Source organism: Podarcis erhardii, assembly GCF_964252035.2.
Source record: "Podarcis erhardii genome assembly, chromosome: 14".
In the NCBI taxonomy this organism is placed as follows: Eukaryota; Metazoa; Chordata; class Lepidosauria; order Squamata; family Lacertidae; genus Podarcis; species Podarcis erhardii.
In genome coordinates, this window is record NC_138503.1 from 51653422 (window position 1) to 51673511 (window position 20090).

Here is a 20090-nt window from a genome sequence, read left to right on the forward strand (position 1 = left end):
TTAAATATCGCTTCATCTGGAGGCTGTTCGTGGGAGGGTGAAGGAAGATAACCTCCTGCTCATTAACTCTCTGGAGTTGCTGGGGGGGAGAGGGGGGACTTACTCAGCTATTTATTAAGCTGCCCTTCCCCTGCCCTTGGGAGACTGGATCAGATCAGTCTATTCTTATGCTAATGCCTCTATTCATGATTCCCCTCAAGACATCCCAGAGAGTAACAGGTGGCAGCTGATGGGAAAATGCTGGTTGAATAGGCAGATGAGAGCCTCTCCTTAGCATTCCCCCAGCCCAAGAGGGCCCAGTTTGCATGGAAGGCTTTCTCCCCCTCTCTGAGTTAACACTCAGTGGAGTGAAACAGCCTAGCAGCCTTTAGATGTAGCCCGTAATCCCTTCTTCCCTGACATTTGTTTATCCAAAGAATTTTTTATCCTGCTCTTCAGCCAGAAAAAAGGCTCCCAGAGCAATGTATAAATTACTAAAAGGGAAGAAGGGGAGGGGGGAGAGAAAGGCAGGCTTCTAGTCTTTAAAAAAAATAAAGGCATGGCACAAAAAGAAAGTGGAGGGGAGGGAGAAGGAGATAAACAAACTCAAGTTCGAGTTGCAGGTTCTTCTAGCGACCTGCTGGGGTGGGAATATGAGGGGAGAAGGTTTTCTCACACGGAGGCCCATGTTTGCATCATGGATTGGAGAGTTGGAAGGGACCCTGAGGGTCATCCAGTCCAGCCCTCTGCAATGCAGGAATATGAAATGAGCCCTGACCATTAGGTCCAGTCGCGGACGACTCTGGGGTTGCGGCGCTCATCTCGCTCATCTCATGGCCAGCATGACTAAGCCGCTTCTGGCGAACCAGAGCAGCGCACGGAAACGCCGTTTACCTTCCTGCCAGAGTGGTACCTATTTATCTACTTGCACTTTGACGTGCTTTTGAACTGCTAGGTTGGCAGGAGCAGGGACTGAGCAACGGGAGCTCACTCCATTGCAGGGATTCGAACCACGGACCTTCTGATCGGCAGGTCCAAGGCTCTGTGGTTTAACCCACAACGCCACCCGCGTCCCCCAGTACACCTAGTTAAAAAGGATCCGGTAACAGGGCAGAGTAGGGAATGAGCCAGTGGTTAGATTCAGCAGAAAACAGCTTTATATGTTAGTAGGGTTGTGGTTGTGTTCTTGCGATGCATTTTGTTGACGTATTCATATTTCCAAGCAAGGCACAAACTTGTCAGGCAAGCCATATCCTCCCATTCATTCTTCCTCCTCTCTCCTTCAGGGAACGTCATCAACACCAACTGCTCCGCTGCCCACAGCCGCCAAGCCCTGTCCTGCAAAATGGCCGTGGAATACGACAAGTTCATCGAATCTGGGAGAAAGTAAGCACAGGGAGTGGGCTGTGGGGGAAAGGCAACTTCGTAAAGCCAGTGTAAGGAGGGGCAATGTAGAGGGTGTGCTCTGCAGGCTGATAGGGATCTCCAACTAGGCAGGAAGGGTCTATAGCTCAGGGGCAGACCATCTGCCTTGCAAACAGCAGGTCCCAGGTTCAAACTCTGACATCTCCAGGTGAGAATGAGAATTGTCCTCTGTGCAGGCAGTACTGAGATAGAGGGACCAATGGGCTGACTCTGTATAAGGCAGCTTCCTACGTCTTGGCTTGAATCATAGAATTTTAAAGTTGGAAGAGACCACGAGGGTCATCTTAGTCCAACCCTCTGCAAATTTGGACCTTTTTTTGCCCGGTGTGGGGCTTGAACCCATGACCTTGAGAATGAAGAGCCTCACACTCTACTAATGGAGTTATTCCTCATCTTGTTGTCCTCCAGATGTTCTGGAGTGCAACTTACATAAGTTCCAAGCCAACCTTAAACAGGCTAACAGGACCAGTGGTCAGGGATTATGGGAGTTGTAGGCTAGAACCTTTGGAGGACACCAGATTTTGGGAAGACTGGACAGTCCTGAGCCGGATGGACCAGTTGTCTGGCTCTGAATATGGCAGTTTCCTAAGCTGCTAATTCTTTCTGAAATTGCCCAACTGAATGTAGTGTGTAAGCTTTTTAGGGTAGGTGGATCACAGCCTCGGTTGTAGTGAAATTTTATTGCATCCTTGATAGGTCCCTTTCCCAGTTAGTTGTCCTAAGTGATGTTCAGAATTAAAACCACCAGTAAAAGCATTTTAAAAAATTGCAACCTTAGATAAGGGTTGCCATCGCTAACCAGCTGAGGAAAGGGTCCTTTTAAGGCAGGCATGGCCAAACTTGACCCTCCAGATGTTTTGGGACTACAGTTCCCATCATCCCTAACCACTGGTCCTGTTAGCTAGGGATGATGGGAGTTGTAGTCCCAAAACATCTGGAGGGCCAAGTTTGGCCATGCCTGTTTAAGGAGTTGAGTTGCCCACACCTGGGAAAAGAGACTTTTTTGCCCCATGAAGCTGCCTCATGATAGGCAGAACAACCAGTTCCTGTTTAGATAAAAACTGTTTGTATATATAAATACCTATAAATACCGTTACAGATAGGTAGCCGTGTTGGTCTGCCATAGTCAAAACAAAACAAATTCCTTCCAGTAGCACCTTAAAGACCAACTAAGTCAGTTCTTGGTATGAGCTTTCGTGTGCATGCACACTTCTTCAGATACACTGCTAGTCCAGTGTATCTGAAGAAGTGTGCATGCACACGAAAGCTCATACCAAGAACTGACTTAGTTGGTCTTTAAGGTGCTACTGGAAGGAATTTGTTTTGTTTTACCTATAAATAGTTAGAGCTTCATCGGTACCAACCCAGGAAAATATAGCAATTGGAATCGATTGTGAATTCATTAAGACTCCTGGTGTAAACATGCAAAAGGAAATAATTCGGTTTGGTTCTTAAGGCTGATGTTTAAGCCTGTGAAAAGGAGTGTCCCCAAATTTGCTTACAAATCTGAAATAAAATGTCTATATTTCTGTTCTTTTGTCTTTTATGATTCATTCTTGGAATGTATTTAATCCCAGCAATAAAAATAAAGAAAGCTAAGACACTCCTGTTTTGCGCTAAAGTTTGGAAATGCCTTTTGGCTACGAATCCTGGTCAACTCATGACAAACCGAAGTTGAATTTATTTCGCCCCCTCTTAACCTGTTCACCTCTTGCTGTCGTTTGATGCATCAGGTGGTTTTGCCACATGGACGATGACAATTATGTCAATGTTCGAGCGCTGATCAAACTGCTCTCCAGCTATCCTCACACGCAAGACATCTACATCGGAAAACCAAGCCTGGATAGGCCCATCCAGGCCACGGAGAGGATTAGCGAGAACAAGATGGTAAGCGAACAGGGGAGCTGGAGAAAAATAAAAGGCTGTTTCACTTAGACCACATTCGCATTCCTCATACATTTAAAGCACTATGATACCACTTTTATATAGTTGATTCTTTAACTGTCAGGTATCTATAGAAAATTATTCTAAAAAACCAATCCTGTGGGAATGTTCAGGGAGGCAGGAGAGGATATATTGCTTATTAATATCCTTCCTAATTTTCACTAGCAAGTTCTATAATTTAGCAGAGTTTTACACTCCCCTTTTTAAACGTACAACAGATAGCTGGTTGCATGCTTAAGCCTTTCACTATTATGTTCCTGGTAAGTTCCCTTATGGGACGCGGGTGGTGCTGTGTCTAAACCACAAAGTCTAGGGTTTGCCGATCAGAAGGTCGGTGGTTCGAATCCCCTCGACAGGGTGAGCTCCCGTTGCTCAGTCCCTGCTCCTGCCAACCTAGCAGTTCGAAAGCACATCAAAGTGCAAGTAGATAAATAGGTACCGCTCTGGCGGGAAGGTAAACGGTGTTTTCATGCGCTGCTCTGGTTCGCCAGAAGCGGCTTAGTCATGCTGGCTACATGACCTGGAAGCTGTCTGCGGACAAACGCCGGCTCCCTCGGCCTATAGAGCGAGATGAGCATGCAACCCCAGAGTTGTCCACAACTGGACCTAACGATCAGGTTTACCTTTACCTTTACTAAGTTCCCTTATATCCCTCTTAAAAGAATGAACACGCCACAATCTTGTATAAAGTACATAAAAGAAGTTTACTCACATCATCAGTTCACAGTTGGATCCCTGAAGGCAGACTTAGTTACATATACATGTGGGTCTGTCCCATATGGAGATAGCCCCTTTGTCCTCTGTTGGCTGAAAGCTGAGCCAACAGAGCATCTCTAGCTAAAAATCTGCTGGTCCAACGATGGAGGAAGTTAAGGAGGAGGGGTACTGCTGCGTGCCTTGTCCTTTTTGTTACCTAGACAGGTAAGGTCACACCCACCTCTAGTCACATGCTAAAGGAAGTATGTCCCAGTCAGGAGGAAATGGGAAGTTTTCGACTGACTGGACCAAACATTCCCCCTGCATGTCCACTCTAGGAAAACAAGGAATGTTGTACTTGACTGCTACTTGTGTGTCACATCCCACAAATACCCAACACATTCCACTTTCTCTAGACCAGTATTTTCTTCCGGATTGATTTTGACTCTTGACCCTTTTCTTGCTCCACACAGCATCCAGTCCACTTCTGGTTTGCCACGGGGGGCGCTGGTTTCTGCATCAGCCGTGGGCTGGCGCTAAAGATGAGCCCTTGGGCAAGGTGAGCGGTTGACATTTGGAGGACGCTGTGTTTGCTACCCTGAGCTCTCGGATCACTACTATTTATGCCTTAGCTGGCCATGAACATGAGTGCTCGTTCCCACCTTGCAAATGTAAAACACATTGGTGGGTCAGGGGATATTTTTTTTGGGGGGGGCCACCTAAGAAAGAGGTCAGCCCACCCCTTTCCTTTTTATTGCAGTTGTTAGAATTATTTTTGTTACTATTTAACACCCATAAAGCACCTAATATTTTCTTAAGTGCTATACGTGTAATAAATTTTATACAGTCGTACCTCGGAATCCGTTCCAGAAGTCCGTTCGACTTCCAAAACATTTGGAAACCAAAGCGTGCCTTCTGATTGGCTGCAGGAAGCTCCTGCAGCCAATCGGAAGCCGCGCCGGACGTTCGGCTTCCGAAAACCGTTCGAAAACCAGGACACTCACGTCCGGGTTTCGATCGTTTGGGAGCCGATCTGTTCAGGAGCCAAGGCGTTCGAGATCAAAGGTACGACTGTACAGGGGAATTCCCGGCTTATGTGAGGGTTCAATTCTGGGTTCCCCTGCAAGTCCTTTGCCCCTGGAGGTGCCTGTAGATATTTTTTTAAAAAGCTGTATGTAATATTGAAGGTTTTTGTTATTTTTCATATTTAAAAAAATAAGGTTTTGGTAAATTGGGGTGGGGGAAAGCAATTCTCCTCCTATGTTCGTTAGGGAGCCTTGCCCGTTGTTAAGTCCCCCACCATACCAAAGTCTTGCTTCTTCCACAATCCTCTACAGTGGCGGACACTTCATGAGCACCGCAGAAAAGATTCGCCTCCCAGACGACTGCACCATCGGCTACATCATAGAATCTGTGCTGGGCGTGAAGCTGATTCGGAGTAATCTCTTCCATTCTCATTTAGAGAACCTTCACCAAGTGCCCAAGACAGAGATTCACGCTCAGGTAAAAAACGAGAAATAATAGACCAGTGTTTCCCAAACTTACGTGTGATTGCGTACCCCTTTTGAGTTTTTCCGTCTTGCCAGTGTATCCCTTCCCAGGTGTGGATAATTTGAGGGCAGTTTCAATAATGCTATTGTTTTCTGTAGGGGGGGAAAGCTATGGCAAAGTAAAATAGAAAATTCAGCTGTGAAATGCTTAGGTGTACCCTGAAGATGCCTGAGACATATTACAATAAAATGGCAATCTGTGTGAGCCAAGGGCTTTCTCCACCCCCCCCCCGCCCCCAATGCCACGGTGCTTTACAATATCTACGCTCCTTCCTGCCTATTCCAGTTGTCGTGTTACATGGGAACTGTGAGCACAGGGTGTGGGTAGGGCATGTGCACACATCTTTGCGCGCTGCTCATGGCTGCACTGTCAGTAATATCCAAGGCAACACGAAGACCAAGTACAACAATGCAATATCAATATAAACTCTTTATAATGTCTATACGAAACATTGAACAATATGAGTGTTATGTACTGAAGTTCTCATCCTGGGCCAACAGGGGGATACTGTAGATAGTTATGCAAATAAGGGATCAAAAGTGACGTTCAGTGATTGGATAGTTTTAGAAAATTGTTACAGTTACGTTGTACTGGAGCGCTATATAAGCAGGCTGACTGAATCCTTCAGTTCAGTTCTGTTCTGGCCTGTGAATAAACAAGAGCTGTTTGAAGAATCGCTGTGTCGTCTGATATGTTCACCCACAACTTAACAATGAGAAACCAAATAAACAGAAATCTTATAAATCTCTGAAAGTCACTAAATGTGCACTCTTGATGGATTCTCTTGAAAACATAGAACCAAATAAACATAAGTCTTATAAGTCTCTGAAAGTCTTTGTGGACTATGCAAGTCTCTGAAAGAAGCGATGGGTCAGATTCTTATCTGATGAAAACAAGCCGTAAAGCTTTGTTATATGACGTCTAACGCTGCTGAAGTGGTCCGCAAACAGACGTAGTGAACAGTGATTCCGGATATACCCACTGTTTCATAGAATTCTTCTTCAGCACAGCAGAAGGATACAGAAATGCTTCATAAACCCATCTATATGGTGAATGGATTTCTATAACAACAATATCTATGGAGCAGTGGTCATAAAGTGTTGTACTTGGTCATTGTGTTGCCTTGGATACTACTGACAATTGTTTGCAACCCAGGTGTTTAATTGTTTGGTTACTTGTGGCTGCACTGTGTCAGAATTGTCCTCAAACAGAAGTTTTCAGTGGTGCTGCTTTAAATCACAGGGGTCCAGTGTCTAAAAACTGGGACCCACAGCATGGCAACTGTGGGCAGCGTGGTACCCTCAGACACACCATGATGCCCTCCTAGCTCCCTTGCTCATTACTATTTTTAATTTTTTTAATTAAGCTCTTTTGGCTCTTGTTTGGTTGGCAGGGGCTGGAGGGGTTGTTATTTTGTCTGTGTTACATTTTGTGGTTGGCACAGGCGTTTTGCCTATTTGGGGGAAGGACTTCCTATCAGTTTTTCCTTCTGTGAAATGTGTGTGTGTGTGTGTGTGTGTGTGTGAGAGAGAGAGAGAGAGAGAGAGAGAGAGAGAGAGAGAGAGAATATGAATGAATGAATGAATGAATGAATGAATGAATGAATGACAGACACATGGAAATCTTAGGAGCTTTAAACATATATACACCGAGGACCCTCGTACCTACGGGACTGCCTCTCCTGGTATGTCCCACAGAGGACCTTACGGTCTTAAAAAAAAAACATCTTGGAGGTCCCGGGCCACACGGAGGTCAGACTGGCCTCAACCAGAGCCAGGGCTTTTTCGGCCGTGACCCCGGTCTGGTGGAACACTTTGTCACAAGAGACTATGGCCCTGCGGGACTTGACATCTTTCTGCAGGGCCTGCAAGACAAAGCTGTTCCGCCTGGCCTTTGGCCAAGGCACAGTCTGACCCCCTCCTTCTGTAATCCTCATAGAACTCTAGCCCAATGGCTGCCATTAATTTGATTTTGAATTGATTTTAAATTGAATTGATTTTAGAATGCTGTGTTACTTTTATTGTTGTTAGCCGCTCTGAGCCCGGCTTCGGCTGGGGAGGGCGGGATATAAATAAAATTATTATTATTATTATTATTACTTTATATATATTTAAAGCTCCGAAGATTTCCAGATGTATTCTTTCTTTGTTCCCAACATGTCGGGAACCTTAAGTCTTGAGAGAAAGATCTTAATTCAGCCAAGTGGACATACGAGCTCCTTCGTCATTTCATCAAGTCAATCTTTGTGTGCTCTCTCTCCCCTGCCCAGGTGACCTTGAGCTATGGGATGTTTGAAAACAAGAGGAACTCCATCCATATCAAGGGAGCTTTCTCCGTGGAGGAGGATCCGTCCAGGTGAGCAGCAGGTGTCCCCCCCCCCATGCATACTAGTTATTTGTTTAGAGATGTGGATCAGTTGAAACAGTCCCTGTCCACAGGTTTGCAATCTGAAAATATACACGACACGCAAGGAGAAATGGACAGTTAGGGAAGAGCTTCCCATCTCCACTCGGCTGAAAGACGAGCCATATTCACACCACACTTTTAAAGCACTAGAACAGGCACAGGCAAACTCTGGCCCTCCAGATGTTTGGGACTACAATTCCCATCATCCCTAGCTAACAGGACCAGTGGTTGGGGATGGTGGGAATTGTAGTCCCAAATATCTGGAGGGCCAGAGTTTGCCTATGCCTGCACTAGAATATCACTTTGAGCAACTGTGGCTTCCCCCAAAGAATTCTGGGAGCTGTAGTTTATCAAAGGTGCTGAGAGTTGTTCGGAGGCTCCTATTCCTCTCCCAGATCTACTGTTCCTCTGGGAGAGGAATTGATTGTTAAATAGCTCTGGGAAGAGATTGGGGCCTCCTAACAACTCTCAGCACCCTTGATAAACTACAGCTCCCAGAATTCTTTGGGGGGAAGCCATGGCTGCCTGAAGTGGTATCCTAGCGCCTTAAATGTAGGGTGTGAATGCGGCCAAATCTCTTAGCCTAACCTACCTCAAAAGGTGATTGTCAGGAATAAAACAGGGCAGGGGAGAGAGACAAAGAACCACGAGCTCTTTAAAGGGGAAATACTGGATCTGAAAGCTATAGATAACTTGCTCTATAATTAGAAAGGTGCCCCTGATTATCATCCGAGAGCAGGTTTTAAACCTGCTTGAACCACCCCCTGGCTAAACGTTACAGCCCTAATCAATACTGTGCCACTGATGATGGGGATTATAATTTTTGGGATGTCGCTGATATACCTTCTCCTCCTCTCTCTCGCAGGTTCCGTACCGTCCACTGTATGCTCTATCCGGACACTCCGTGGTGCCCTCGCAATGCAGTTTACTAAGAGACAAAGCGTCCCCTTCTTAACCTCGTCCCGAGTTTTCCCGGTATCCGAAGAGCTCGTGGGACCTGTGCATTTGCGTGTGTGTTTGTTTCCTTTGCTGTGAGGCTGTTGGCGCTTAATTACTGTGGTTAATTCACAGTGTGCATGTGTTTTATAGGCTGCTGTGCGGCCCCTTCTTCTCTCATCTGGCCCTGAGATGCTGAGACGTTTTTGGGCTCCCCCTGCTATTTGCCCCTGTTGATGGGGCAAGCGGGTTTTACTCTGGGCAAGAAGGAACTGCCCTTACAACCCTCATTTCTTAGGTGAGTGGTTCTGGCTGTTTGTACAGGCGTAAACTGATCGAAACCAGCCTGGGCATTTCTGAATATTGCTTTGCAATGTTCTTGTAAGAAGTTGTTTGTTTGCTTTTCCACAATCACCATTACTGCTGTGTTCCCCCCTCCCCCCGCTCCCTTGCTGCTGAATTTGTAAAAGCAGTGTTGGAATGAATGAACAAAAACACAGGGTGCAATTCAGCCCAGAGTTAAAGCACTAAAGGGAAAAAACAAAATTAAAACCTATGGACTTCATGGGGAAAAACTGAGCATCTTCATAGATCTCACCCATTAACGATCAATTGGGTGCTTCCCAAGTGCCAAACACTGAGCTGGGGTATGCCTTAAATCGGTGGCAGAGAACCTATGGCCATGTCCCAGATGTGCTTGAACTCCCAACCAAGAAGCCCAGCAGCCAACATGGCCAATGGGCAGAGATGATGGGGAACTGAATCTAGCAACACCTGTAGGACCACAGGCTAGCCACCTGTTGCTTTAAACCAGGTGCAGGGAATCTGCAGCCTTCCAGATGTTGCTGGACTACAACTCTCGGTCAGCAAGCATAGCCAGTACTGATGGGAGTTGTAGTTCACCAATATCTGGGGTTCCATGGGTTCCCTGCGCCTGCCTCAAACCTTTCACTGCCCTTCCCCTCTCCATCCTGGATTCCTAAACGCCCCTTTAATTGTTCCTCCCTGCTTATTAGGCTCCGGATAACTGTTCAGATGAAGGTTTACAAACTAAAGTTTGTAATTTTTTAAAAAATGCTCCTTTTTTGGAATTTCCCCCCTCTCCATAGTGAATGAGTGAGTGAGTGTGTTCTGTATTTTATACATATAATGCTCAGTTTTCTGAACTGTTGCTTCTAGAGCTGGTCCCTTGGACTCCCAGCTTTTATGGTTGCACTGAAGGGAGAAAGTCTGGACTCAGCCTCTTGGCAAACTCTACTTCCTTGCCTACAGCTCAATTGCACGAGGATTTATGCTCCACTGAATATGGCAGGGACTTCCTTGGAAGTAAACAGGTGTAGGATTCAGTGTTTCTCAAACTTGGGTACTCAGCTGTTGTTGGACTACAACTCCCACCCTCCCTAGTGATCTGGACCAGTGGCCAGGAATGATGGGAGTTGTAGTCCAACAACTGCTGGGGACCCCAAGTTAGAGAAACACTGAGTTAGCTTTATTGAAGCACTGTAATGTTTAGCAGCAGAATTTTGTATACGTTTACTTGGAAGGAAGTCTGGGGCTGTTGATAGGGACTTGGTCTTAGGCAGGATTGTGAATTCCATACAAGTGACTTAACTTTACCCAACGGGTAAGGTTTTCCTTTACGGTTTAATGAGAAGTGGCATGAATTACTATTTTTCTGCCATGCCTTCTCATATGCGATGAAAACCTTTGTGGGCCTGGTTTTGTGTGACTTCTGTTTAGCAAGGACATTCGCATGCCTTCACCTTCTCTCTCCCTTCAGTGCAACATCTTTTGTCCACCTGTCGTTTCCTCTGGAGCATCATCTCCAGGGGCGATTAAAAAACATCTTACCTGGTTGTCTCTCCTCTTGATGCGGAGACTGCTGCTCTAGCCCAAGCGCTCAACAAGAGGTCACACACTCGTACGCAAGTGTCCAGCCTCTTGTGCAAAAACCAGGGGAGTGTTTGCTTCCTCGATTCTTGGGCACGTTCAGAGAACTGTAAGCTTCCATTCCAAATGGGAAGGAAAAAGAATTGGCCCACACTGGGTAGTGTTTGTAAATATCTTATTGCAACAGTGTTATTTACTGTGCCCTTTTTGTGTAGCTTTTGTAAATTGTGGATTTTTTATTAAATATTTTTTTCCTGTGGATCAGGAAAAAAATAATTTTATAAAATCTGTTTTTAAAAAAATGAAATGGGGAGGGCCAGGGCGTCTTTTGTGACTATCACTTATCCTTAATTTATATGTCCCAGTATCTGGGAATTTGTTTGGGGTGTGTGTATGTATGTTGTGTGTGTTTTTAAATGAGGAAAATAGAGGGGGGGATATAACAAGGACAAATGTTCTCAGGGAATTAAACCTGATTGTTACCATGGAAACTGTGGTAACCATCCTTTCTTTTGCTGTTAATAAAGCAGTTTTTCGGCTGATTAATGTCATTTGACTGTGGTGTTTTGTGTGTGGCGCATGTAGGGAATAAGATCACACATCCTTTGTTGCAAGATGTAATGAGAGTAGTGGCCAAACAACAGAAGCTGCAACACAGTGTTGCAGTACTGCCTTTCAGGGTCCCAGCCAGTGGTGAGGTGGAGAAGGAACATTTTTGGGGGGGTTTAGTGGCTGGAGGACTGCAGCAGATATTTCACCTACAGGAGAAATATCTGACTCTATTGTAAGCTTAGAATATCGGGCTGCCTGTACCTATTCATTTACCTGGCAAGAGCCTTGCCTGCATTTTATCTCTTTACATTAAATAAGGTGCAATAAGCAGAGATGGTTCTAGGTTTCAGAGGGTCTCAGGCAAGGTGTGCACCATCTTCCTGTGCTTAACAGACCTGGTCAGAAGTAGCTGGGGTGGGGGTAAGGGGGAACAAGTGCCTTTTTTCCTGGTGGGTGAATGAAAAAGGGAGCCATTAGCTCCTACTCCATGTTTACTGCCCTATACGAAGGGGTGGAGAATGGCTCCCTTTTTCTTTGACTGATCAGGAAGAAGTTGGGATTCCTTGTCTTCATTCTCCACATGTTCTTACCGCCTCCTGGGATCCTGACCTAGTGATGCCACTCAGAATCTGACACAATTGCCTTACAGCCCGCTAGTTCTGAATGGGCCTCACCGATATGTCCACATTTGTAGCCCAACCATCCTCAGTTGATAGCCCAGCCACAGATTGCTACACCACATGGACCGCCATCTCCTCCTAATAAATGGTGCGCACACAGCTACTTTCACTGTTACATTTACAGAATAATACCATATTTGCACAATAATAAATAAATAAAAATACATTTTATTTATACCCCGCCCTTCCCAGTTCAGAAAACCGGGCTCAGGGCGGCAAATTTAAAACACTTAATTGATGCAACAAAAAACAGCATAAAATACATTATAAAACATGAATAACAGTACATTCAGAATAAAAAAATCAATTTAGGGGGGAAATCCATCCAATAAACATTAGATGATCACCAGGGCTAGCTGGCTAAATTAGTCCTACTTGGGCCAGCGAGGAGACCAGGGCAGAATTAGCTGTGGGATCCCAGAGCAGGTAATCTTCATAAAAAGGGGAGAGGGAGGGAAGGAAGAGAAATAAAAGATCAGGCTAAGTTCAAATTGAAAACCAGGCAGAATATCTCTGTCTTCCAGGCCCTGCGGAAGGAAGTTAAATCCTGCAGGGCCCTGGTCTGATGAGACAGAGCATTCCACCAGGTCGGAGCCATCACTGAGAAGGCCCTGGCCCTGGTGGAGGATAGTCTGGCTTCCTTAGTGCCCGGGACCTCTAAACTATGATTATTCATGGACCTTAAGGTCCTCTGCGGGGCAGATCAGGAGAGGCGGTCCCTTCCTGTGATTTCCAGCAACTTGTATTCAGAAGTATTGCTGACTCCAATTGCGGGGGCAGAGCAGAGCCATCACAACTAGTAGCTATCGCTAGCTCTCTCCTCCACCAATACATATAATCTTCTTCAAATCCATCCTAGTTGGTGGCCACCACTGGTTTCTGCAGAAGGGCGTTCCACAGTTCAACTACATGCCCTGTGTGAATAAGTGTTTTGCTTTATCCATCCCGACTCGTCCAACGTTGAGCTTCATGGGATGCCTGCAAGTTCTGCTATTACAACACACAGAGAAAAATCTATATTCTCCATGCTATGTGTCCTACAAACTTCTGTGAGTTGGGGCAAAACTCTGGTGCCGTCCCCCAACCCCACATTCCACCTCTGCTCTCATTTCTCAGCTAAAGACTGGTAGAAAACAACAACAATGCGCACACAGAGGCACAAGCACAGTGAGCTCATTTCAGACACCCATTCTGGGTGTATGGATTGGCAGTAGCCAATGTGTGTTCCCTTAAAACTGAGACTCTCTGCAATGCCTTTAAAAGTAAAAAAAATAAAAATAAAAAATCGCACCCATAAGAAACTATTGCATTATGCTGCAAAGCACACTTTCATTCTCGCATGTCAGTGGAATGGTCTGCGTGTGGGGTGGTGCTGGGGATGATATATGGACTCTGGCTGGGAAAAGCCAGCTCCTGTTGTTTGCTTTGTAATGGTTCAGCAACCCAGAACAGCCATGATAACGGCTGGGCTAGCTCTCCACGGTCCAGCAGTGAGGGTTGGGTGCTTGCCACCGGAGGAAGCCGTTTTTCATCACTGTCTGGCCAGCGGCTGCAGCCTCTGGAATAAATCTTCTGTCCCATAGCGAGCCAGATTTGATGGCTAGCCAGCAGTGTTATCAGAACAGCAGTATATCCTGGAAAAATCTACCTTTGGCTCACATTAGAAGTAGACCTCACAATGTATTCAAGAGGCAGTAAGCATTAATCTACAGAGAGCAAAAGAGCAAACCTCTTGAGCGAGATTTAAGCCATCCTGCCAGGCAGCTGGACTGGGATTTGTGCTCTGGCCTTCCAGTGCCAGTCAACCTCCAATTTCCTGATACAAATATCCATGAGCTAACCCCTAAACTAATACTTTCAGCTATGCAGAACAGCTCTATCAATGGCAATTGGTCATGATGGCTATAGAGAACCTCCAGGTGAAGGGGCAGGCTATCTTAAGAGGACTGACATGCATAGTATTGCTTTTAGGTCCTGCTTCAAGGCTTGCTGGTGGGCATCTGATTAGCCTCTGCATTAAATGGGCCTTTGGCATGACCCAGCAGAGTTCTTATACCCCAAAGGGTACACAGTCTGGCAGCACATGATGTCCATCATCTTGCTGAAGCTAAGCAGCTCCAGGCCTGGTCAATGCGTGGAAGCTCATGGACTCTGCCTTGGTTTCTGCTCCAGAAGAAAGGTAGAAAATAAACAGAAGGGAATAAATAAATGCATGTATCAAGATTTCACATCTCACTCCCTGAGGATGCAGTTATGCCCTTCAGGAACCACACATGACACTGGCCAAGGGATGCCTCCACTCTCTCATGGTTTGATCCCCAGTCATAGCATCAAGTTGAGGTGCAACACAGCTTACACTTGAAAGCAGTGCACATGAAATTGCTGTGCAAGGTACTGAAAATGCCTAAAAAGAGCTTTGAGGTGTGTGGGGGCCGATGGCCCTCCAGGTGTTGCTGGGGAGACTCCCACCAGCCCAAGCCAGCCTGGCCAGGGATCAGGGAAGAGGAGAGTTGCAGTCAAGTAGAAACCAGAAGGCCACAGGTGCCCCATGCCCTGCTTTAGTGTCCCCTACAAGAAAAACGGGGAAGTTGTACCAATACATGACCATCATACAGTCAGAAGCAGGGTGGGCGACTACCAATTTTAGTTTATTTTACGTTCCAGTTTTTCCGCATCCTGAAACTAGTTTTCCACATTGCCACTACAATCTACAATTTTTAAAAAAGAAATCCTTCAGAATATTTGTCAGCATTTTGCTACAAATTTGCCCCAATAAACACATTGATTAAAACACTTATTTTCTGCAAGCAATTTCTCCTAATGCATTTTTGTACGCATCGTTTGGGTGGAGACACGCATTGCGAAATTTGTAGCAGTGCAAATTTCAAAGGATAGCTGTGCTTTGGTTTGCGGCATGGTCTGAGATTTGCAACTTAGGTAAGTTTATCCTTAAATGCAATCAAAACCACATTTCTCCCTACTGAGCACATATTGTTTGCCTTGATTTCATTGAAACCAGCTTAGCTTTGGCCAAGCTGTAGCCAAGGTTTTGTTGGTCTACTTACTAAGATCCTGACACCCAACTGTCAGAAGAAGCCAGTCCTGTTTAACCATCCATGCACTGGTGGAACATGTAGACCCTGCCACCTATGGGTATCTCTGCAAAACAATTCTACAGAGGTTTTGGACAATACTTCAAGTTGCGTGTTTATTTTTGTTACAAAGGAAAGGCCCAAAGGGGTCTTATGAAGTAGAAACAAAATCTTTGTCTGTATGGAGCCATTACAAGTAAACAGGATGTCCTGTCCCAGAAAAGAGCTGCAAGATGAAAGCCTTTAATTTAATTTTATTTTTAAATTGAAGCTTTTTTAAAAAAAAGCATGCGACATAGATACCAAAGTAGAAGATGGCCGCAGAAAAGGTTCTATTAAGAAAAAGAAAATGGTAGCCATGGCTGCTTATGGAATGATGAATCAACGCTATAGAATTGCAACATGGCAAGAGAAGTATGGCATTCAGAAGAGACTTAAAATTAAGTTGGAATAAAAAGGCCATGCAACACTCCTAGGGGTCACATGTATGCTGCCCTGACTTCCATGTTGGAAGTAAGGCAGAATATATATCTAAACAAAGCACCAATTTCAAGTATTGCTTTTAGTTGTCAGAAAAGACGTCACAACAAACATAGTTCACACAAGGTCTGCAAGCAGGGGGCAGAAGCTATGTTTTTTTCTACTGCATTCTTTTACAGGGACAAGAAGGTCACAGAATTGTAGAATTGGAGAGTTGGAAGGAACCCCAAGGATGATCTAGTCCAGTGCAGGAATCTCAACTAAAGTACCCATAACAGATGGCCACCCAGTCTCCTCTTTTCCAGGCTAAACATACCCAATTCCCTCAACTGTTCCTCGTCAGACTTGGTTTCCAAACCACTGATTATCTTGGTCCTCCCCCTCTGTACCCATTCCAGTTTATCAATATCCTTCTTAAATTGCAGCGCCCAGAACTGGACACCGTATTCCAGGTGTGATCTGACCTGGAATAGAGTGATACTATTACTTCCCTTGATTGGGAAACTAGACTTCTGTTGATGCAGCCTAGAAGCGCATTAGCTTTTTAGCTGCTGCATCACACTGTTGACGCATGTTAAGCTTATGTCCTAGGTTCGATCTCTGACATTTCCAGGAAGAACCAGGAACGCTGACGAGCCACTGTCAGGCAGTGTAGACTGTGCTGAGCCGGTTGCAGCAATGGACTGACTCAGTATAAGGTGGCTTCCTCTGTCTCTAAAAGCAGCGCCTGGAAATGGCAATGAGAGAAGCACAGTGACAGGGATGAAATCCTCCCATCTTGCTGGGAGGAAAACGAAAGGCAGTCCAAGAGGCAGCTGAATGGAGAAGCAGCAAAGGTCACAGAGTTGTGGTTCTCACGTTCTATTCCTTGGCGGCTGGATCATGTCTAGTAAACTATTCACCGTCCCGCAGTTGGAACACCGTCCACGAAGAAGCCATCCCACTCACCCAGCTGTTTTGTGTCCATCTCCATTGAAGATGAAGAATGATCTGTGACCAAGTCTGTGGCCCCGACCTGACGCTGGAGCGTAGAAGAAAAAACCCTAACCAGCACCAAATTTGTGTGTTGTGGGCGAGGAGTAAATGTTTTCAGCTGAGCAAAGCTTGAAGCATTGACTGATGAATTATGCAGAATTGGCAAAACTGACGGCTAGACTGCGAGAAAAGGACAACAGTGACTTTGAAAAAGAGTGGGAACCTCTTATATTATATTTGCAGAAACAAAAAAAGAACATTGACTCGATGGTAGGATTTAAATAAACATTCACACCTTTATTGATAGAGAACAATTAATGTGATGAAGGAATAATATGGTGGACTGTAAAAATCAGCAGTATATAATAAGGAGGACAACAAATCAGAAATGGAAGCTGAGGGAAGTCCAAAGAGAGGGAGGGGGTGATGATGTGTAATATGTATGTTATTGATATGAGATGTTTGATAAAATTGCAGAAGTATTACACCGGCTCAAACACTTGAACTTGATTGTGTACATTCTTACTCAGACTGTAAGTTTCAGTGAATGATATGGGCCTTAATCTAAGGTTACCAGATTTTTTTCAATGAATCCAGGGACATTTTTTAGTAGAAATGATAGGATTTTGTATGGGGACTGATTTGTAAATCTGGGGACTGTCCCCTTACCTTAATCTCGAGTCAGGACATTTGGCATTGCAGTTCCTTTAGTTTCCCATCCCAAGTAGAAATTAAGATATCATTTACATACACAGCAAAATGAGTAGACTATACCTTTCAGAGTAGTGTGGGAAACGCTCCCTCACATCAAGAAAATCAACCTGCCTCCAACGACAAAGAGAAATAACCAAGTTCTGGCGCAGATCCTTCTTTGCAATGTTATTTTCCAGGGTTTTTTTTTTTTGGTTTTTTTTGCTGCTACAGCAAAATAGCTAGAATTACTCTTGCATCACCTCAAAAGACTGGTTGAATTGGATGGAGGCAGTGGGTTTTTATCACGCTGCATGTGTTAATGGCAGGATGTCTGGATCATCAACATAACTGGCTGTGTGTGTGTGTGTGAATATAACACCTGAACTTTTCTACATTTCATTTCCTTTCAATGTCACAGCTTACAATTCACCCCTTCCCCGCCCATGCAATCTCTCTCTCTCTCTCTCTCTCTCTCTCTCTCTCTCTCTCTCTCTCCTACACCAACTCAGTATAACAATGCATGCATCTGACAAAGTGGATTCTAGCTGACAACAGATTTTGCTATCATGAATTCCTTAGTCACTGCTTCAAGGCTCTCTTTTGTTTTTTCCTGGAGGTGCTTAAAATTTTACAGGGGACACATAGGGTGCTGCCGCCACCTGGTGGAAGCAGTGTGACACGAACACTTGAAATGTGAGTAAGCAGAGATAGCATTATGGTCTGCAGCTGCAAGCTGTGGAAACAAGATAGGATCGATGCCGAATGCAAATAGCAACTGGAAAAAGCAGAGATGGACTCCTTTCACAGAACCAGGTTAATCTACCTGCTATCCCACTTGTTAAGGGACGTGGGTGGCACTGTGGGTTAAACCACAGAGCCTAGGATTTGCCAGTCAGAAGGTAGGCGGTTCGAATCCCCGTGAGCTCCCGTTGCTCAGTCCCTGCTCCTGCCAACCTAGCAGTTCAAAAGCACGTCAAAGTGCAAGATAAATAGGTACCACTCCAGTGGGAAGGTAAACAGCGTTTCCGTGCGCTGCTCTGGTTCGCCAGAAGCAGCTTAGTCATGCTGGCCACGACCCAGAAGCTGTATGCCAGCTCCCTCGGCCAAGAAAGCGAGATGAGCGCCGCAACCCCAGAGTCGGTCACGACTGAACCTAATGGCCTTTTTACCTTTATCCCACTTGTTCCTTGTTTGTGTCTTTTTAAAAAAAACCTGCATTATTTTCTAGTTCCAGTGTGGCTATTTAAGTTTTGGTTAACCTGATGTGCTCCAATTGCTTTGGATGGCAACTCCACCAGCACCAACTAGCACAATCGGGGAGGGCTGCCTGCACCATGAGGGGCAGACAGGGAAAGCAATGCAGATATTCTGGATATTCCATATCCGGAAACATCATCACTGCACCCTGGGCACCTTCACTGGGTCAGGGTCCCACAATAGGGTGTGGGTGCCATCGCCGCTGCAGCTCCAAGTTTATGAAACCAGGGAAAGTCATCCTTGTCCTCAGTGGGCATTACTCCGGACACAAAGCTGTTATTGTTAAGAATACTGATGATGGCACCTCTGACCGCCCCTACAGCCACGCTCTGATGGCCGGCATCAATCGTAACCCACGCAAAGTGACAGCAAGCATGGGCAAGAAGATTGCCAAGCATTCCAAGATCAAGTCCTTTGTGAAGATCTACAATTACAGCCATTTGATGCCTACCAGGTACTCCGCTGATACTCCCCTTGACAAGACTGTTGTCAACAAGGATGTCTGTAGGGACTCAGTGCTGAAACGTAAAGCCCAGCGGGAGGCCAGAGTGAAATTTGAGGAGATATACAAGACAGGCAAGAACAAGTGGTTTTTCCAGAAGCTCAGATTCTGAGTGGCATGCATTTGGACCAATAAATATTTTTTGGGGGGGAAGAACAATGGGGGGGGGACCGATCCAGGCATCTTTTGAATGCAGACAAGAGAAGTATTAACCATCCTGAACAGGTAAGGCGGTCGATTTCACTTTCACTGTCAATACGGTAAACAAAACCCGATCAATATGGCTTTCCCTACAAATGATGGGTCATCATTACACACCTTTGTGGCAACTGAGCCCACAATGGAAGAGTTATAAGGTACCACATTTGCAGCCATTGCATCAGGGAAGGTTTTTGTGGCACTATGACTTGGGAGAAGCCTCCCCACAAAATCATGAGCTTTGACATGCTGTGCATCAGGGCACACTTCCCCATGCCCACATATAATAGTTGAGTTGGAAGCGACAGCAAGAGTCATCTAGTCCAACCCCCTGCAATGCAGGAATCTCAGCTAAAGCATCCAAAACAGAGGGCCATTCAACCTCTGCTTTGAAACGCCCACTGAGTCCACCTCCTCCTGAAGGATTTCGTTCCACTGTTAAACAGCTCTGATGTTTAGTTGGAATCTCACCTTTTGTTACTTGGTTCGAGTCCTACCCTCCAGAGCGGGAGAAAACATCCAGCACTGCAGTGCAGAGGGTTGGTCAGCAGGAAATATACCTCACACAGGCCAAGAAAGGTGAGCCACCCATTTTATGGAGGACGGGTCCCTGCTCTAAGGAGTTCTACCATCTGAAGTTCAATGCAGGGGAAACAAGAGGAAGCAGAGGCAGCAAAATACAGGCGACTGCTTCAGTAACCCCACTTAGACTCAGTTACAGCAGGCCAGCCTTTGCCAATAGATATGCCGTCTACAGTGGATGGGAGTTGTAGTCCAAAAACATCTGGATTGCACCAGGTCAGGGAAGGACGCCATGGACGATGCCAAGGACTG

The 20090-nt window shown here is 45.5% G+C and overlaps 1 protein-coding gene, 1 long non-coding RNA gene and 1 pseudogene across 3 annotated transcripts in view; 2 read left to right on the forward strand and 1 right to left on the reverse strand.

Moving 5' to 3' along the window:
- The window catches only part of LFNG (LFNG O-fucosylpeptide 3-beta-N-acetylglucosaminyltransferase), a 35633-nt gene extending 25252 nt beyond the window's left edge, over positions 1-10381 (forward strand). The window contains exons 3-8 of the mRNA XM_081839968.1: positions 1266-1365; positions 3138-3291; positions 4518-4603; positions 5382-5547; positions 7865-7950; positions 8867-10381. Coding sequence (XP_081696094.1) covers positions 1266-1365; positions 3138-3291; positions 4518-4603; positions 5382-5547; positions 7865-7950; positions 8867-8933 — 659 coding nt within the window. The 3' untranslated portion in view covers positions 8934-10381. The remainder of the gene's footprint in view (positions 1-1265; positions 1366-3137; positions 3292-4517; positions 4604-5381; positions 5548-7864; positions 7951-8866) is intronic.
- Positions 10010-12163, reverse strand: LOC309329360. The gene is made up of 2 exons (XR_014151073.1): positions 10701-12163; positions 10010-10543 (listed from the first exon to the last, which is right to left on the reverse strand). It is a non-coding gene; the product is annotated as an uncharacterized lncRNA (long non-coding RNA).
- Positions 12164-18478: 6315 nt separating this feature from the next.
- LOC309329313 (large ribosomal subunit protein eL27 pseudogene) lies at positions 18479-19733 on the forward strand (annotated as a pseudogene). Its single transcript has one exon. The product of its transcript is annotated as a large ribosomal subunit protein eL27 pseudogene (transcript).
- Positions 19734-20090: the final 357 nt, after the last annotated feature.